We start from the raw sequence: 21141 nt of genomic DNA, 5'->3' as shown, positions 1-21141 counted from the left end.
TATTTATTTGAGAATCAGTGGTATTATTTTATAATAATATTCATCTTAAAAATATTTATTTTGTAAAAAGAAAACAATGCAAAGCACAGTACAATATTTGAGAGAATAACTCCATAAAATATTCAGGCGTATCGTGAATTTGTTTTTCATAAATTAATTATTCATTCGTAACAAAAGGAAAAAGTGATCACAAGTTAAGATGCTTGGAAAAATAATAAATTTTATGAAACAACGTTTGAAGGAAGACATAAATAATAAACACAAAGAAAGACAAAATGTTTATTGTGAATTGAAAAATAAAAAACATAATAATTTCTGTATTTTTTATTTACGTATAATAGTTTTTATTGTGACCTGGATTGAAAATTGCAGTTTCAATGCCTATTTAGACAGTACAGAGAAAAGACTGTCATTTAGTGGGTTTAAAATCAATTTTTTTCTCTACAGTAAAAAAAAAGATCTCGATTCTGCCCATTCGGGTAAAAATATTTGGCTGAAAAAAGGCCGAAAAGGCAAAATCAGGCCGAAATCACACCAAAACTATCATACTATATTTATAGAGGCCTAAACTTGGCTGAAATCAAACCGAAGTCGTAGAATTTTATTGGAAGAGGCCGAAAACACGACGAAATTTTATTATTCGTAATAATCAGCCTGTAAATCGGCCGATAAACTGTACGGTAAGAAATATTTTGCGAATCTAACTATGCCAGTATGGGCGTGAACGCTATACTGTATGGTATCGAAGATTTTTATAGGTTATAAAATTGTATGCATAGATGATTGAATGATTGCGGGAATAGTGACATTGGCGGTAGTTGTCGCGGACGCCGCAATGTCAGTATGGCCGTCAGGCCCACACTGCATTGCCGTATCCACATTGCTTCTGGCAGATAAACCTAGTCTAATGACATCTATATAGTTTTGGCGGTAATACAATAGTATACATTGACTGACACGCCAGAAATTATGGCGGGAAAAACTAGTAGCATTGTGCCCTCGGCATTGTAGTACGGGTCTCAGGGCCATGCTGTTTCGCCGTGCCTGCTATGCATACGTGTGAGCAATACAATAGCTCCAGTACTATACAGTATAGTAAATAACACCATACTTCTGGGACTCGTTACATTATTGGAATATTTCACATACTATTTTAGTATCTGTCTTGAGACCATACCAGCATGGTGTTGAACGCCATACATTTCTTACCGTGTGAGTCACCTTATTTTAGACTATAGTATTTTTTTTTTAAATCAAAATTAGCTATCAGCCTTTTTTCAACCTTGTGTTCGTTACCGAGGCTACTTTTCGGCCTAAAAAAAATTTATTGTTATTTTTGCTTGAAATTGTTTTACCTGAGCACTAAATTAGTTTTAGATATAATTTCAGCCTTATCAGAGTTGCACTATTTATGGTTATGTTCGAAGTTTGATAAAATTTTTCAGAATATTATATTTCATCGTAAATTTTTTACCACGAATATAAATAAAAATATATGAATATAATAAAAAAACGATATTCGATATTCTGCTAGATTTTCCCTTCTCACAAGTTCAATTTGATCCCCATTATATTCAATCATTAAAAAAAAATTTTCAATACCTTGAAGTAAAAAATTGTTTTTTTCGTCTACAATAGCTTTGAATTTTTTTTTATATTATCATAATACACAAAATAATGTGAATGCTTCTTAGAATACTTTGTAAATAAAAATCTTTGTAAATTCAAAGCAAAGAAAATCGTATTCAGTGAGAATGTAAAAAACAAAATTATCATACACAAGGAATAAAAATTTTCGAAAATCAAGTTTGTATTGTAGATTGATAAAGTAGATTATTTTGAAATTCGATTGAAGAACAAGTAGTTACGAGAAGCGTTGCACAAAGTAATAAAAGACAAGCGACATGACAACTTTAACGTTGAAGAGTTGTAGTTTCGCTTAGGGTGTTTCTGAGATGGAGTAGGCTAGTGTACTACAGAATGAGGAATGTATATCCGCGCAGGAACATTGAGAACTTTAAACCACAATGCAAATTCGCAATGACGTATACCATTGCCTCATTCTCCGCAATCTCTCAACAAACGTCTGCATGAAATCCATGTACTTACTATTTCGCCTTGCAATACCATGCGAAATCCATTCTCATTCACTGCTAAAAAACAAAAAAAGGACCCATCTGTCTCTCCTATTCAAAGCATTGTCTGATTCGGTTGTACATGTATACAGAGCCTACAGAGCCATCCCCAGTACTGAACATCTTTGCTGACTTATCGACTTAAATAAAATCTCCTATTGTTTATCAGCACTGAGTGAATGTAAAACCGATTGTTTTTTCGGAAAGAACAGTCTCTATTCTAAAACTTCACCGAGTCTGTAATTTAATCCTGTTCTCACATATTTAAATTTTATAAGCTAATATTCTTAAGAGGATTGAGTTTGTCTTGAGTCTTTTGTTATCAAGTCAATCGATAAAATGGATAAAAAGTACACCGGTTTTAGTGTAATGTTATTGTCATTTAAATCCTTTGTTTGAATTTTATTGCACACCTTAACCGAAAGCGCTGAGGGCGCTCGATTGCCGCTCGATTTTTTTAAATTTACAAGACTTGCAGAATAAAAAAATTTTTTCAAGTTAATATTATCGGTTTTTTAATTAAAAATTTCCATTTCAATGTAGCAAACATGATAGAACACAGTTTTAATTGCAGTGAACACATAAAGTTTACTTTGTCATTTAGAGTACTTATGAATAAATATAAACACTGGAAATTACTTTGTATAATTAGATTTTTAATACTTACTCCATTATAATTTTAATTACGATAAAATCAAATTTAAAGTGCAAGTGTTTTTTAGAATTTTTCACTCACCAAATTTTAAGAAAAATATAAAATAAATATTTGAAAATTATCGACATTACAAATAAAATATTTAAAAGAAAAAAATGTTTGCCGACAAAAAGGTATTATTAGATTTGTTTGTCATTTACCTGCTTTTTCAACCGGCGCCAAGAAAGTTTATTTTTTTCAGTTTGAATGTTTACCCTCTTTCAGTTGAGATAAATATCTACAAAAAACAAAAACAAAGTTCGATTATCCTCGTGTCAGAAAAGTACAAAGGTAAACCAGGATGTGTTTTTGTTGATAAATACCAGTGTTATGACAATACAGCTTATCTGTTTACTTAGTCACTGTAAATTTTGTAAATTGATTATATATTTTTAGAAAATCAAAATATTATTATTTATTTTATTGTCTATCCAGTCTCAGCTATCGTAGAATAAATGTCTAATTTAGACTTATAGAAAAATATTTCATAAAATTTTCATACGATAGAAAACGGGGCACAGTGGAAGGGAAGATCTAAGCGAGTAATTAATTTATGCAGCTTTTCGAAACCTTATACAAATCGTTTCAAATTATTTCGTACAAATGTTCACGGAAAGAAAATTATGGAAAAATTTGCTATGCATTGAGGGAATAGTTCCCATAATGGTATAGGAATTCTACCCATACTATTATAGGGATGGTTCCCATAATGGTATGGAAACTATTCCTACACTGGCTACAAAAATTAAAGGAATTAAAAAAAATCTAAATTTTTGGGTGATTTTCAACATGCTGTAACTCGGTGAAAAATGGTCGTAGAGTAAAAAAAAAAAAAAAAAAAGCAAATTGTAGCCTCAAGTTTCTAGTTTTCAAATCTGGACTTCAAATTTTTTTATCATGCAGGGTTCCGGAGTAATCCTAAGAAAACCGACGAGAAAAAAAAATTTCCAAATTATTGTTCGCCTTCTAACAAGTCTATGGGCTTTAATAAATTTTTTTTGATAATTTGACCTAATGACTTTTTTAGGAAATTTTGTGCCCTTTAATTTGTCGGCCTCAAAAAGTCTCTACGTCAATTTGGCACCGAGTTATCATTGATCAAAGCAAAAAAGTCCAAATTGTAGCCTTAAGTTTGTGACCAGTGTATATTATTATTGGAACTATTCCCATGATGTTATGAGAACCATTCCTATAATATCGTTATTTTACAATAATATTAATATAAAAATTCTATTTTTTAGACTCATTTTACCTTTAATACGTCGTATCACTTTGAAATCAATAATCCAGTGACAATAAATAGACTTGTTTTTTTTTTTTTCACTAAATTTTTGGGATACTTCATTGTAGTCACTCCCTTTTATTTTATCTTGTCAACACAGTATAAAATTCAATTATTTGTGAACATTTTCATTCATTTTATTTAAATTCCTGGCTAAAATATCTGGAATTCTATACCAATAAAAAAATACTATGGTGTTTTATTTTGTATTAAAAAATATTTATTGCTCGCATTATTAACAAAAAAAATATATGAAATTCCAACAATCATTCATTTATAATATCTTTGAAAACATATTTCACGTTAATAAAGTATGATGGATGATGAAAAAAATCAATGGAAGCGCGAATACCTGCTTACGACAGGTATTCATTCACTTTACTATGGACCATGGGATTCAAGTATAAAAGATTTGGGAAAACGAGTAAAAAAATTCATCCTCATATATATTCATGGTCATGAAAAGTTTCGGTGTTATATATACATATATATTTTTTGTTTTTTTCGTGGGCAGTAGTGGAGTACTAAAACTCTCTCAATATTAACCCGCGTGCAAGGATAAAAATGAAATCGATAATAGCCGAATAGGGGCACTGAATATGAAAGGGTAGATAGAGGTTCAATCAATGAAATGAAGTAGCAATGTATTATCAACACACAACTCACGAGAGTCGAAAATAATAAATACACATTTTTATATTATACATGCATCAGCTTATATCAATATATGCTCGTAATAATAATCCACCTCTGAAAAGAGTAAAAAATAATTTAACAAAAAAACGGATTTTAATATCGGGATGAAAAAATTTTTGTAAAAAAAAATAATTCCCACTTTGAACGCGAAAAGAACAAAGGAAAAATCATTTTTACATATAATAGCGCGGTGCCGAAAATAAAAAGTTCAAAAAAGTTTACAAAAATCTGTCAGAATACAAATTTCAAATTTCAAATAATAATTTCAGAAGTAATTAATTTTCCAATTCGAAATGTAATTTTAGATAAATATTTTTGAAAAATCCTGTAGTTGTTTTTAAAAACTGTTAGTTTTTCAATTTTATTTTTTTCGTGTTAGACAATAAAGTTTTCTCACTCTGTTAAAAAAATTGTTTGAATTTTCAAAACATTGTATATAACGAAATAAACACATACATTTGTGCTTGAAATTTCATTACTAATTTCATATAGAATTTATAATACACGTTTTTGAATTTTCAAATTAACACTTTGGATTTTCAAATACTTTTGTTTGAATTTTCAAATGCTTTTTTTCAAATTTTTAAATACTTTCTTTTCAATTTTTAAATAGATGTATTTGAAAATCTGAAGCGTTTATTTGAAAATTCAAAAGCGTGTATTTTAAATTCTATACGATCGTTACAATGAAATTTCAAACACAATTGTATGTTTTTATTGCGTTATATACATTTTTTTGAAAATTCAAACAATTTTTTTAACAGTGCAGGTACATATATTTTTCAATAATACATATAAGAAAAAAAATATAAAAGTGGTTTTTAAAAAATCAATTAGGAGAGTGTTTAAAAAAATGTAATGAAAAATTAAATTTTTTTATTCAATTTTAAATTAATGAAGTAACCGTAATACTAGTAGTATCTACTCCAAGCTAGTCCATCTCTTTCGCACACACATTATCTCTTCTCACTCTCACCCATTCTTCTTTTTCTCGTCTCTTTTACACCCCCGTCTCTCTCTTTCGTGTACTTTTTTCAGCCACCCTTTTTTGCTCTCAACGCGCTCGAAGGACCATCCAAGCGTCTGGCCGTGTTTCCTTCCCTCCTACTCGTAATATTCTTTCTTGTTTTCACCTAGCTTCCTACTTTTATTTTTAACCATTTTTTTATTTGTTTTTTATATACCTGACGTCATGTATGTCAGGCTGGTAACAACAGAGGGATTTTCCATTAAAAAAATTTGCATATTGATAGAGTCCAGGTTACCGCGCCTCTATGTACTCCATTTTTTCACTCTGTCCCCTGTAACTATACTAGGAAATTCTCTCGTCTTATCCAATATGACGTCACGGTCACAATAACAGTCTAATGATAAATTTTTTAGCAATAAATTAAAATTCAATAATAAATTTAAATTACACGATTATTTTTCATTTTTAATAAATTGAAGTTCATTTATATTTAACTTTAGATGGAAAGTATCACATGCTACCCACTGGCGAGCTTCTAATTTTCTCAGTAACCGCAGCTGACACTCATTACGGATATCGATGTAGAACCGTCCATCATGTAACTGGAGATACCATTGAAAGCTCAAATCATGCCCGACTTATAGTCACAGGTCAGTGTACTTTCAAAATAATTTACTTAATAATTTAAGCCTTGAATTTAATATCGCATAATAAGCTTTAATTAAGTATTTAATCATTCATACTTCAATATATTTGATTATTATTATTATTAATATTAAATATTCAGGCTGATAATCGATAACATAACTTTGTTATGAACAAAATTAGAAGAGCTTCAATAATTTAAAAACCCGATTATACTTTTTTTATTACGTTTTTTTTTTTTTAATTAATTCATTAATTAAAAAGTTATTAGGAGACGCAAAGTATCAAATGATTCAAAATGCCTGAGGCATATTGAGGGTAATCCGTCGATAAGATTGAATTAGTTCTCAAGTGGACCGGTTAAATTTCACGAGAATGCGGATCGCCACTAAGTAGTAGATAGTTATATAGATACATACTGTTTCATAGATGTATATTTATATAGAAGCTATCGACGAGTTGGTAAATTTTCTAATTGAAAATATTGATTGCGAGAAATTATTAAATTTTATGGTTTTTATCTGTTGATATAATTAATTATTTATTTTAAAAATCGTTTGATAAAATTCGAATTGAAGTAGGGGGTATTAGGACACAACGGAATATTTTAAGGGGGATCATTAGTATGACCGCTTGAAAAAAAAAATGATTTTTGGGAATTTTTTTAAAGAAAACTACTGCATTGAATGTTTTGATGTTTGAAGGATATATTTGGGAATATATAATTAAAATAAGATGTAATTTTTGGACCAAAAAATTAAAAATTCTTCAAGTTATTCATGATCTCCCAACGCTCCAAAAATAAAAGTCCCCCTACTGATGCAGTCATAGTGCATGAAATCAAAAAAACCAAAAAGTTTATCAAACTAGAAGGTATTTCCTGTACCATAACCCTCGGGCTAAGGAAAAATTTGAAATTGAACCAAATCGCGGAGTTTTAAAATAAAATTTCAAATTTCGCACAAAAACTTTATGATTTTTCGCCTACCAAAATTGCATTTTTGATTCGACCGGAAAACTGGAGGTTCGTGGTACGTAGAAACGTATATAAAAGAAGCTGCAAATCGAATCAAATCGATCGGATGATTTGTCTTCGAGTTATAACTGAAGCAATTTTGAAAAATGTATTTTCAGAACCAATAGCGGCTGCTCTTCAGATGGCTGTAACTCAAAAAAACTATTCGAGATATACATTTGAAATTTTAGGATGTTATTTTTGAAGGTATAGACTATCAAAGTATGCAAAAAAAATTGATTTTTCCAAATTTCACAGTAGGGTCCCCCTTAGTAAAAATTTTTTTTCGGAGCACAAAAAATTACACAAAAATATTTCTTGACTTATTATTTATTTCTTTTTTCTTTGGTTTTAATTACTGTACATAGGAGAGGGTGAGGCAAAGTGGGTCTCCATAAGATTGTATGCAGGCCCACTTTGTTTCACCCTCCCCTACTTTTAATTCACGTATATAATCGAATCTATTATGAGTCTTCTATTATGAAATACTTCTAGTACAAATAATTGTTTTTTCTGAGTAAAACAAATTACCTCAGAATTTTTTTTTTACTTCAAATTTACTGTAGGGTAGTTTAAATTTTTCTTAAAAAAATTAATTGATTACTTTTTTTTTATTGATAAAATAAATAATCTGTACATTTGATGCTACTGCGGATTAAATTTCGTCGGTGTATAGTTTTTTCAGTGAAAAGTAACAAATTACGATTTTCAATTAGACCAGATAGAATCCTTTTAACCAGCCACTGTTTTTATTAATAAAATGCCTCGAGTAAAGCATCACCCCGTACTTTAATATTGTAAGCTCTGAACTCTCTGTTTAGACAGACTTCTGCAATACGTAAATTCGTAGCACGTATACGGAGCGTTTATGATATAACAATTCGTTATAACTAATTGCACATGTGGTTCTTGCAATTGAGTATATATGTTACAGTGAAACGTGTGTAGAGCAGATATGAAACAAAATATACATATACATTTTATGGATTTTCATTTATATACCCAACATCTACACATATATTCATATACATATACACTTTTTATTTTACGCCATTCATCACAACCCCTCTGACATTTTTCCCACATTAACAACCCAAAGTTGCGTAACGAGCACATGTTGTAACGCACATTCATTTATTGTATGTTTCCTCGTACTCATAAACTTGGGTAATAAAAAAATTGCGTCGTAGTTGAAAATTTAATAGGTGAAACTTTACAGTTCTTGAAAAAAAAAAAAAAAAAAGAAAATTACCAATTATTTAATTTTCTTTTTTTTTAATTCTAATTAAAAGTTTTTTTATTTGTTTCAATAATTACTTCCACGTACTCTAGTGAATTTCATAAAAATTTTGATCTATAAAATTTTAATCACTCGAGTACAAGGTAATTTTTTCTATTTCTGCGCATAGTAAAATGAAAGTTGCAAAGAAAAATATTAATTTTAATTTTTAGCTAAATGACGTAACTTTATTTAGAAGCATAAAAAATAAAATAAAATTAATGCTGACTCAGAAAGTAAAATTTAAAATTTCAATACTTAAAAAAAAATAAAAGCGCGCAGAGTACAACAGGAAATCGCATGAGAATAATAAAAAGCCAGTCCCTTAAGGTTTAAAGTAAACTTTTTCTAGAGCATACAGCATAGTAGAAGTACAGATGAGTATAGTAATAGAAGTAGGTTGCTACCAAAAAAACGTTAAGGAAAATGTCCCAGAGGATCTACTGACAACTGAAGGAAACTTGTTTCTCCTGGCAAACTTCCGGACGATCGGAGCCAACGAAATCGCACAGACACTCTTCAACAAGCACCAAACTCCCTTTCTGTGGTCCCACGCGTTCGTTCTTCTAAAAGTATATAGTACCAAATGGGGCTGAAGCGAGGGAGGGAATTCGTCTATGGAGAATCCATCGACTGGAACATACGAGAAGGTTAGAAAGTGAAGAAGGTGGAGATGAGGTCGGCAAAAAGGCTGAAAAAAAAAAAAGAGAATACAGTAGGATGAGTTCTTACGATCTTACTCGGAAGACTTGCCACGTCGGCAAAATGTTCCCCAGAAACACCTGGGAAACGAGGAACAGAGCCAACAAATCCGATAAAATCGAATTCGCGATTTTGTGAGTTCAGAGCTTATATGTGATAACCTGATAACAAACGATGCGGTAAAACAATTTATCGTTGAAATGAAAATTGACACATTTTTAAACCATCTTTCCTCTATCATTTTTATCGTAAGATTTTTTTTTCTCTTTTTGTTTTACGTTACGTTCAACTTATTTCTGAGTATGACGTTTTTTATTAATTTTATCTTTTGATTTCGAGTCATTTTTTATTTTTTAATGAATTTTTTTATTTTTTACTTCCAACGAATTTTAATTTGCAAACTGGATATTACTCTGATTAATTAAAAAAAAAAAATTAGTTAAAAACCGTGAAAAATATCTACTAAATATAATATCATATTTAACATGGCTGAATAACAACCGTCAGACGGTGTGAGTCTATTTTAACCCCGTTTTTTATTACAGTGTTAATGTCAATGAACTCTTTCATCCGTTACGAAATTGAATTGATTTTAATTATAATTAAACATAAAAATAAGTTAATTTTCAATTTAATTAACACTGATTAATTGAAAATTTTAGTCCAATACATGAATAAAAAAAATTTCTCTGAATATATTTTATATTTTTAAAATTCAAATTTATGTAAACATAAATTTTGAAATACTTCCTTATTTTTTCTATAATATTTATTCAAATAAATGTAGTATTTATCATTCTTTCAGGGCGTATATCTTCCAGTGATATTTAATTCAATAATAAATTCACAGATATATTGCGAATATAATCAAATATCAATATCTCATAAACTTTCTATCATTTTCCATCGGGATCATAGAGTTCATTGATCCATGAGACTTGAGTTATTTAGATTAAGGTCGTCGACTTATCTTCGCGACTATCGATTTTATTTTTTTTACCTTTATGTTATAGCTTTAGTACGTTGATACTACAAAATAACTCACTATCTACAATATTTTAGTACTACCATACACACAGTAAAAAATATTGTGTTTCTGTGTTAAAAACGGTCCGTGTTAAATTTTTTGTGTTGATTATTTTGTGTCAAATCAACACAATTCTCTGTGTTACTTTAAAATTTTAAGTCGATCTACTATTCAAAACTTTAAAAGTGTTACCTAGTACAAAAATCCATATTATCAACATTTATCAAGTGTTACTTTAAAATCAACACAAAAAAAGTGTTGAAGCGACAGTTGAATTGTGTTAAAAAAATGTCTTTCTTCTATTCACGCGGGAAGCGGCATTAAGCATCAGTTTTGCTTGGTTAGTTATTATTTTTGTGACATTGATTTTATTTATTTTCAATTAGACATAAAAAAATGAAGTTGACAAAGTTCATGATTCGTATAGTTTAAAAAAAAAAATATTTGAAAAATTACATCTGTGGCTTTTTTACTTTTCTACGTGCGCACATTTTTATTTTTTATTTTTTTTTCGTAATTGATTTGTTGATAAAAAAATTCAAAAATTGTTAACTGTCTGCTAACTTTAGGATCATGTTTACTATCACAAAATAGTTCAATGTTAAATAATAATTGTTGACACTTTTGATAACCTAAAAATAATTCATGGTACAAAAATAAAATGTAAAAGTTAACATTTTTTCGTGTCGCCATTAACATTTAAAAAGTGTTGAAGTTACTTCTCATATTACTCGAATTGTGTGTTGAAATTTTAACCCAAATTTTGGGTTGAAATCCAACACAGTCTGTGTTAAAAAATAACACAAATATTGTGTGGACCGTTTTTAACATACAGATTGTGTTGATTTTAACACAATATTTTTTACTGTGTACATTTATATTCATAATGTAACAATATTTTTTTTAAAAGTTTGTACTTTACATTTCTCGTGATATTATATTCGTGAAAATGGACTCGCCGAAAGCTATTATACTATTCAGTTAAAAATATTGAGAACTCTAAATTCTGTAAGAAACTTCCGAGTCAGGTTTCAAAGAAAAATCGCTTGATGTTAGTGCAATCCGGTCAGCACACACACTTTTCAATGTAACGGAAATTGAACGGAAAGTACACAGTATATCGGATTTTATATGGGTAACATATATTTATATATATATATATATATATATATATATATATATATATACAATGCCACGCGACACAATGTCGCCTGCTTAAATTTTCTTTCACTGTATATTTTTATCAAAAAGATCCAATGGTCTAGATCTAATGTGCAATATGATATAACATAACATTTTCAAAAGAATTCGTTTAACTCAATCGATTTATTTTTTTCTCATTAAATTCACTATTTTTTTTTTTTTTATATGAAAAATACAGAATTTATTTTAAAAATTTCTACCTCGATTTGGTATTGAAATAATTTAATTGGTTTTACTCATCGCGATCCTACGACCAATTACAATATATTTGATACTCTTGATTTAAATTTTATTATTGTGGTATGACTATAGCTGTATTTGTTTGCGAGATGCGAATTCAGTAGCTTAGTGGTCAGAGTAATTGTCCGATAAGCAAGAGTACCGTGATTGGAGTCCACCCTGGGGTCCTTTTCCTCTATACACTAAAAATTAAATTGTAATTATTGTTATCAAATTGTGGTGAAATTAGAAATATTTGTACAATAAAGGTTAGTGACATTATTATTATCATTCATATGTGTGTAATTCTAAATATTTGTACTTACAATATGAGATAGTAATAATTACTATTGTGGAAGATCAAAAAAATATACTAACTGTTATTGTACTCTATATAATACATATTACTAAGGTAACATATTTTCTACATATGGGTACACAGTTAGATATTTTGTGTTAAATTCAATACATCGCGTTTGTTGATCTTTAACACAAATTTTAGGTTAAATTATTGGATACATAAGATCTGTTATTTTGACAGGAAATTTGTGTAAATTTAACAGACGTCGTGTTAAAATTAATTAATAGATATAAGCACATGACCTAACCAACTCAAGTATACTGATCAAACCTTCGTACAACTTATTTATTTATTTATTTAACGCCAATCGGCAATGTACAATAACAATTTGCATACAATATGAAAGGAAAGTAACAGGCGAAATAACGCTTTAAGCAATGGATCGTAATATAGATATACAAAGATAATGAAGACAAAAAGATTGCACGTGGAGGGGTTCGTAGTTAGTCGTTGTATTCCAGTACCAGCTTTTTGACAGACATTCGAAAGGATGGGTAGGGACAACCAAAGAAATTCACATCCGAGCAGATAGCATTGACCGAATTAGATATTCTGTTGATAGGCCCAAAAAGGACATAGTTTTTGGAGGATTCTGTAGTATTTAGCAGCCGGCTATGTCGTAGGCCCGTTTTGAGGCAGATAAATTCAAAGCGTTCAAGTATTTCTGGGGAGTCAATGTACCCGTTGATTACCTTGTAGAAGAACGAAATGTCATTAAGTTGCCTTAATTTCACTAGATAATTGATGTGAAGGTACTCCTATACTGCGTCAGTGTCCAATTCATGGACTGCCTGTTGTAAGAAGTAAGCTAGGAACTTGCAGAATCTGCGTTGGATTTTTTCAAGCCTAGTAACCAGTGATATAAGTATGTAGTAATTAGTTCGATTTTCTGTGATTTTTCTAAAAACGGAGCTAATGACCCTCCCGTAAAATGAGAATAACAAAATCATTGAACCTGATCATAAAAATATTCAAGTTATCTATGATTATATTTAATTGTAAATCACTTATAATCCAAGTTTCTTTGCAGACAATGCTGCTACAATGCTTTGCTTGGTTATAGTAATGAAGAAACGCGCGGGAGTGTTTAGCTAAACAACACAAATTTTGTGTTAATTTTTGAATAAAACAAGAAATCTGTTACGTTCCAGATTTTCTAATCATTTAACATAAAAAATCAGTTAAAGTAAAATAACACAAACTGTTTGTGTTGAATTAAAATATTTCTGTGTTGAAAATCAACACAAAAAATTTGACCAAATAATTTTTTAACACAAATACTCAAAATTTCTAACTGGGTACAGGGTGACTTTTTAACATCTTTGTATTTGGGGAAATTTAACTGCACTCGACAACATTACACACACCAATAGCTTCGATTCTAAATATCAAGGCAGTAATAATATAAACGACGACGAAATTTAAAATTTGAATCAAAAATTCAAACTTCTTTTAATCAAAAGATTTTTTAATTAAAATTTTTAACGCATTGAATTTAAATACTCAAATTATTCAGCTTTAAAAAATATTCGATTTAAACACTTGCACGTCTGTTATAGTTACAGCTATAACATATTTAAAATTTTGGTGAAACATTCAAAATGTCGTAATTGATCGCGGAACGTCGAAAGGTAAAATCAATAATTATTATTTGTATTCAATAGAATATTTTCACTCTATCAATAAACAATTAATCCGGTAAAATTGTTTACACAAAATTTGTTTTCCATAAATGAATATTACAAATATTGTAACTCTGTAGAACAAATACCAGTAAAATTGTTTGTTCAATGAATTGCACCTATGATCGAATACTGAATAGCTTAAAGTTAGCTATTGTTGTAAATATAATAGAACTTAATTTGGTAAATTTAAATTAGTATTCATACTATTACGGGTAGAAACTTGTTATTGACTATTTGGAGCTAAAAATAATATTTTTTTTATTTGTATAATTAACTCTTTTGAATATTTCTGATAGAGGTTATCGCCTCCAGCTCAATGATCATGCTTATTCAATTATAATATAAAATAATTTAATAATAACAATAATCAATATAGTACCTGAGGCGAAATCGAAAATGAAGAATTATAAATTTAAAAAATTTTTCGTAGTCAATTTTTTTTAAATTCCTGTTTATGAATTTAACGGAAATGATTTACTTAAGTAGATATAGTTAATCCACTGTAAGGAATTTGTGGAGTGAACGCAGATTAAATCCGGAGTGAATGTGTAGCGGATGACTGTTTATTTATTTAATCGCTTCGGAATAAAGTTCACTCCGAAGGGGAGTTTTTTTAATACTAAGGGGAAGCACTAGTGTGAAATTTTGAAAAAATCAATTTTTTTATTGCATATTTCGACAGTCTATACCTCCAAAAACAACATACTAAAATTTCAAGTGCATATCTCGAATAGATTTTTGAGTTACAGCCTTCAGAAGAGCAGTCGCTTATCGGCTCTCGAAAATGCATTTTCAAAATTGCAGTCGTAACTCGAGGGCAAATCATCCGATCGATTTGATTCAAATTGCAGCTTCTTTTATATATATGTTTCTACGTACTATAAACCTCCAGTTTTCCGATCGAATCAAAAATGTAATTTTGGCAGGCCAAAAATCATCAAGTTTTTGCGCGAAATTTGAAATTTTTTTTAAAAAACTCCGCCATTTTGTTAAATTCCAATTTTTTTTTCAGTCCGAGAGTCATGGTACAAGAAATACATTCTAGTTTTATATTATATTATAGACTTATTATAGACTTTGCGGTTTTTTTTTATTTCATGCACTGTGAAGGTCGCTATCACTGCAGCAGTGGGGGACTTTTTTTTTGGAGCGTTAAGAGATTGTGAATAACTCACTGAATTTTGAATTTTTTGGTCCAAAAATTTTATCTTGTATTCATTATAAATCGAAAAACATATCCTTGAAACATAAAAATATTCAAAATAGAAAGAGACTATAAAGAGGAAGAGTTAGTATGATTTCAGACATATTTTAGTACATTATATTTTGATTTGTCCAGAAAAAATAACATTTTATGTTATTTTTTTAGCTTTTCAGCGCCGATATCTTTTGAACTAATTAATCGATTTCGACGTTTGAGGTAGCAATCGGCGCGTTTTCTTGAATACTAGAGCTGATTAAAATCGATTTTCTTAACGGGAAGTTAAAAATGCCCAAAAATCATCTTTTTTCAGGCGGTCATACTAATGATCTCTTTTCAAAATTCGGAATGAATGTGGATTGAAATAAAATCCGCTATCACTGCGAATTCACTCCCGATTTTTTACATTATGTACAATAAATAATGCAAGTTGATTACTTTTTGTTTATGATGAAATGTGACCTTGTTTTTGTGACATAAATAACGAACGAAAAAATATAAAAAAAAAATGAAAAATGTAACAATACAAAGAAAATCATTAGCAGAGGTCATGAACTTTGTTCAGCTCTAACATCAATTAAGCGGTGTGAAAGTGTCAAGGAAGTAAAGAGGGAAGCGACGAGAGTTAGAGGAGAAATGAGGGATGAGTAGGAAAGTAAATCGCACGTCTCGTTGGATAGAACAGACTCAGATGAACATCAGTGTGATACAGTTGATACTACAGCCAGCAACTAAAGGAGATAAAGTAGAGCGACGACATAATTTCTCTGATGTTGGCGTGATAAAGAAAGTTATATTTTACTCTACTGTCTGGTTTCATCAGTGTCTTTCTCTATCTGTTTTCACAACGATGTGTCATTCTTCTCTTGTACTCTATTTCGTCGTTCCCATTAGCCGATTTCGTGCATAGATCGCTACGACAGAGGTTTCACTACCACGCTTTACCCTCGACAACTTAAGATTGCGAACAAAACTCTCTCGTTTACTCTCTGTCTCACTCTCTCTAACCAACAAATATATATATATAACTTTTACTCTCTTCTATAAAAATTTTGTTGTCTCTCTATTTTATACCTCCTTCTTACTCTGCACTTTCATGTCGTGTAAGATAATCGATTTATCGAGTGGTTTGTTCCTTGTCGTGAACAAACCTCCGTTTTGATCATCTTTATCTCAAACATCTTGATTATATTTCTCATTTTAAGTTAAATTGAGTTTCAACTATATCCAATAATTTATCTTACAGAAAATAGAAGTTTTTTTTTATAGTTTATTATTTTTATTATCTAAAAAAAAAAAGTCAATTTATTTTACATTCAAAATATAAATTTATATTCATCCTGAAGGAGTAATAATAGAAAATCGAAAGAGACATTTCAATAGAAATTGCACGATCGAAAATTTCTTGAAATGTAAAGTGCAATAGCAAGTACGATGCACTCAGGATTTGCAGCGTCGACGAGAAACAATGCAATCATCAATGCTTCAATCGACTCAATACTTTCAGCTTAAAGAGAAAAAAAAAAATAATGATAATAAAAAACTAATTTATTGCTTCTCATCCCAATATGAAACTATTAATGAAACTCTAACACTTGCAATCAAAATAGATATAGATTAATTTCTTACATAAAAAATAACTTTTCTACAATTTTTAAACTACACTGTAAAAAGAGCGGTGTTAAAAATGGACTCATTTCACCCACCCTCTTAAAATAAAGTAGTGAAATTCACTGCGAATCAGTGGATGCTCACTATTTCTACAGCTATAAGTATACCATTAATTCAACCAGTGGTATACTTATAGCTGGTTCCCAGTGAATATTCACTAATTCGAAGTGAATTTTGCTGATTCATTTTTAGAGAGTAACTCCGCCCGGTGTTAAAATGAAATTACACCGGTATAGGAGGCGTAATTCGGCGTTGTTAAAATACCAGTGTAAAACCGGTGTAAAAGCGGAGTAATACCGGTGTAAAAGCGAGGTAAAGTGGGTGCGGTTGGAGTATTAATTTTAAAGATTATAAAACACAAAATATGTCAGTTCTTTATGAAAATTAATAAAAAATATCATTTATTAACAAATATAGTGATCGAGTAAGTAAAAATACACTGTAAAAAGAGCGGCGTTAAAAATGGACTCATTTTAACTCCGCCCGGTGTTAAAATAAAATTACACCGGTGTAGGAGGAGTAATTTACCGGTGTTAAAAATACCGGTGTTAAATCAGGGTAACCGGTGTAAAAGCGGAGTAAAATCGGTGTAAAAGCGGGGTAACCGGTGTAAAAACGGAGTAATATCGGTGTAAAAGCTGGGTAAACTGCGTCCGCTTGGAGTATTAACTTTAAAGATTATAAAACACAAAAAATGTCACTTCTCTATGAAAATTAATAAAGAATATTATTTATTAACAAGTATAGTGATCGAGTAAGTGAAAATATTCACAAAGTCAAATATTTTAACATCGGTAAAGAATATCTACACCGGCGGCGGCGTTATTTTAACACCGGTCTAGAATATTTACACCGGCAGCGGTGTTATTTTAACAACGGTACAGAATATTTACACCGGCGGCGGCGTTATTTTCACACCGCTTTCGGGGGTAAATTTAACACCGATAATTTTAACACCTACACCGCTTGGACTTACCCCGGTGATTTTTTACAGTGTATTCACAAAGTAAAATATTTTAATACCGATAAAGAATATTTACACCGGTGGCGGCGTTATTTTAACACCGGGGAATTTTTTTAACACCGGTACAGAATATTTACACCGGCAGCGGCGTTATTTTCACATCGCTTTCGGTGTTGAAATTTAACACCGCCGATTTTAACACCTACACCGCTTGGACTTACCCCGGTGATTTTTTACAGTGTATTGTCTTACATGAATTTGATAAATTTTTTCGAAAAAATATATCTCATTATAGAATATAATGTAAAATTGTCCTTTACTAAAATTTCAAATTTCGTGGATGAAAATATAATGGATTGAAATTTGAATTAAACGAAGCGAAAGGCCAGTAAGCTCACGTCGACGCTTACACAGCGAGTGCATTGGATTTTCCGGAAAATCAAAATATCTATTGTTTGCACATCAGCAAGCTTGCATGGCATAATGCCCTCCCTTTTCATCTCGCATCTGTACACATTTTCAATTGCAACTACGGCAGGCTATTATATCCAGATAACAACAACTCACCCCTTTTACTACTGTCAATCATTATTAGATTGACGCAATCGATTTTATATACAGGTCATACGTTTACTGAAACTCAACCATAAATATTGATGCCGCTTAGTATAATTCCATTTTAACTTTGAATCGATAATAAATAAATCTACTTGGCATTACCGTTATTAAATATTTATAAATAATATCATTTATTAAAAACAAATTGTAAATAGAGTTATGGTAATTCAACTCTGAAATAGCCAGCGAGTTTTCATTTTATTTTTACTCGGTTACCTTTATTTTTTCCCATCGTGTTTTTACTCGATTTTATATTTTTTTCTTCTCATTTTATTTTATATTTTCCTGTGTGTATAGCCGGTCGATTTAAAAGTGCATAACTTTATGTAGAGCTCTCAGAAAGTTGTACGGTCACGAGAAAAACTCAAGTGAACATAAAAACTCTCTTTTACTGTAGCCTCTGAGTTCCGTACCGGATGCTGCCATTTATTGCGGACGGATGACAAAAATGAACAAGTAAAACTACCGTAAAACTACCTCATAATATAATTATTATTATATTATTATTTTATTTATTATTATCAAAAATTTTTATACATTTCCAACATTAATTAACCATCCGTTTCATAATTAACTGAGACAAAGAAATTTTCTCGTTAATTTTACTCTCTCACAGCCGTAATACTTTTTTTTGTTCCAACGTATTCAATAATATTTAGTACTATCTAGTTATGGTAAAATTTTTGACTAGTAAATATTATCTAGATTGTAGAAATCATTTAGATTGTAATATTCACCATATTTATGACGATTGTTACAATTCTGTATGTTAAATAGAGTTAATCATTATTATTATTCTAAATAGTTATATTTATAATTCAGATGGTAACAGTTACCATCAGAAATTATAATTGTTACCATCCTGATAGTAACTGTTATCATGCTGATGGTAATTGTTACCATCCTGATAGTAACTGTTACGAAGTTTATTGCAGAAGTAAATGTTATCATCCTGATGGTAAATATTACCATCCTGATAGTAACTGTTATCATGCGGATGGTAATTGTTACCATCCTGATAGTAACTGTTACGAAATTTATTGCAGCAGTAAATATTATCATCCTGGTGGTAAATATTACCATCCTAATAGTAACTGTTATCATCCTGATGGTAACTGTTACCATCCTGATAGTAATTGTTACGAAATTTATTTCAGAAGTGAATATTATCATCCTGATGGTAAATATTACCATCCTGATAGTAACTGTTATCATCCTGATGGTAACTGTTACCATCCTGATAGTAACTGTTACGAAATTTATTGCAGACGTTATCATCCAATAATTATTAATTCTATTAAAAAAAATTATAACACTGACTATTTTTGGATTGAAAAACGTTCCAATCATTCTAGATGATTGGAATTAAAAATTTAGCATAATAAAAACAATTACTTAATTTTCTGAGTGTACCCGTGTAAAAGAAGTTAGTTCAAAAAATGTTCAAAAAAAAAAGTCATGACAGTGAACTTCCAAATTTGAGACAATTCTGAACTTTGAGTTGATCATTTTTGGAACCTAAAAAAAAATCACTAGTAGAAAAATTTCTTCAGATCTCGTTTTTGAAAAGTTCTTATAAGATGTCAAAACCTGATTTTGAAGTTTTTTTTTTAATGTTCTTCACAACAGCAAAATTTTAAATTCAAATTATTTTTGCTTAAATAATTCAAAAAAATGTTCCTCTACGAACATGTTTCGAATTTATTTCTTTTTACACGGGTATTGTTTTAAAATTCTATTTTATTTTTTCTCCATAGTAAATTTGAAAAAAATTTTCTGAATTGATTTAAATATTATTACCATCAGAAGAAAAAACTTTTTGACTTTACATCAAAGTAAATACCATAAATTTTTTTCTGCTAACTTTTTATCTATTGATAAAATATCTGTTCATCTTTATATACATATACATAAATGAAAAATGTAAAAAGTTTTCTGCGGTATACGAATATATATACGAGTTGGAATGAGAATGACCAAATGTACATACGTCCTATGGCAAAAACGTTCGGAAATATTCTAGCTGCAATTGCCACGTGTTGTGCATTTCAACAATATATTCACATATAAATATATGATACCAATAGATATATAAACATATATATTGAACCTTATTCAATCTTTTTCTATCGCTATTCAGTAACATCGCAAATCGCAACTTTTCAAAACAATCAATGAGCAATGGATTTAAAATGAAAATCATCCAATAAAATAAACTATAATGAATCGTGTCAGAATAATGGGTTACTGTTGCAATAAAATTCAATTTATAAATAAAAAAATCAAGCGACAATAGTGCACCCTCAGTGCTTTCGCGCTTGAGGCAAAAAAAATATTCACATTATGAAGTCTTCAAATTTTTGATATGGAAATTCTATTTAGTCAGTTATAATCGTATTATTTTATGTGTATAGAATAGTTTTTATTTGTATTTAATTTTTTTATAAATATATTTCCGATTATTATATACATTAATACATCAGTACATTTCAATGAACTTTTATAAATAGCTTATGAAATCGTATTAGTATTTAAATGCAGTATTTTATATGTGGTGGAAATCCAATAAATGTTTAGTAACAAAATAAACAGGACACGCGAAAAATTTTTTTTATTTAAAACTCGGGTAAAAAAAAATAATGAAAAAATGTTGAAAAAGTGTTGATTATTCTAAACTTCAAAACGTGACACAGTGCACGGAAAAAAATTTCCTGTTGCTGCAACATGAAATTTTTTTCCGTGCGGCGAACTTTTTTTGAACGTTTTTTAAACTT

The 21141-nt window shown here is 29.7% G+C and overlaps 1 protein-coding gene across 6 annotated transcripts in view; it reads left to right on the top strand.

Moving 5' to 3' along the window:
- The window catches only part of LOC130663785 (cell adhesion molecule Dscam2-like), a 237895-nt gene that overhangs the window by 166906 nt on the left and 49848 nt on the right, over positions 1-21141 (top strand). For all 6 annotated transcript variants that reach the window (XM_057463243.1, XM_057463245.1, XM_057463246.1 and 3 more), the window contains one exon: positions 6278-6427. In XM_057463243.1, coding sequence (XP_057319226.1) covers positions 6278-6427 — 150 coding nt within the window. The remainder of the gene's footprint in view (positions 1-6277; positions 6428-21141) is intronic.

This window comes from Microplitis mediator, chromosome 2 (genome assembly GCF_029852145.1).
Source record: "Microplitis mediator isolate UGA2020A chromosome 2, iyMicMedi2.1, whole genome shotgun sequence".
NCBI lineage: Eukaryota > Metazoa > Arthropoda > Insecta > Hymenoptera > Braconidae > Microplitis > Microplitis mediator.
This window is presented reverse-complemented; position numbering and strand designations above follow the sequence as displayed.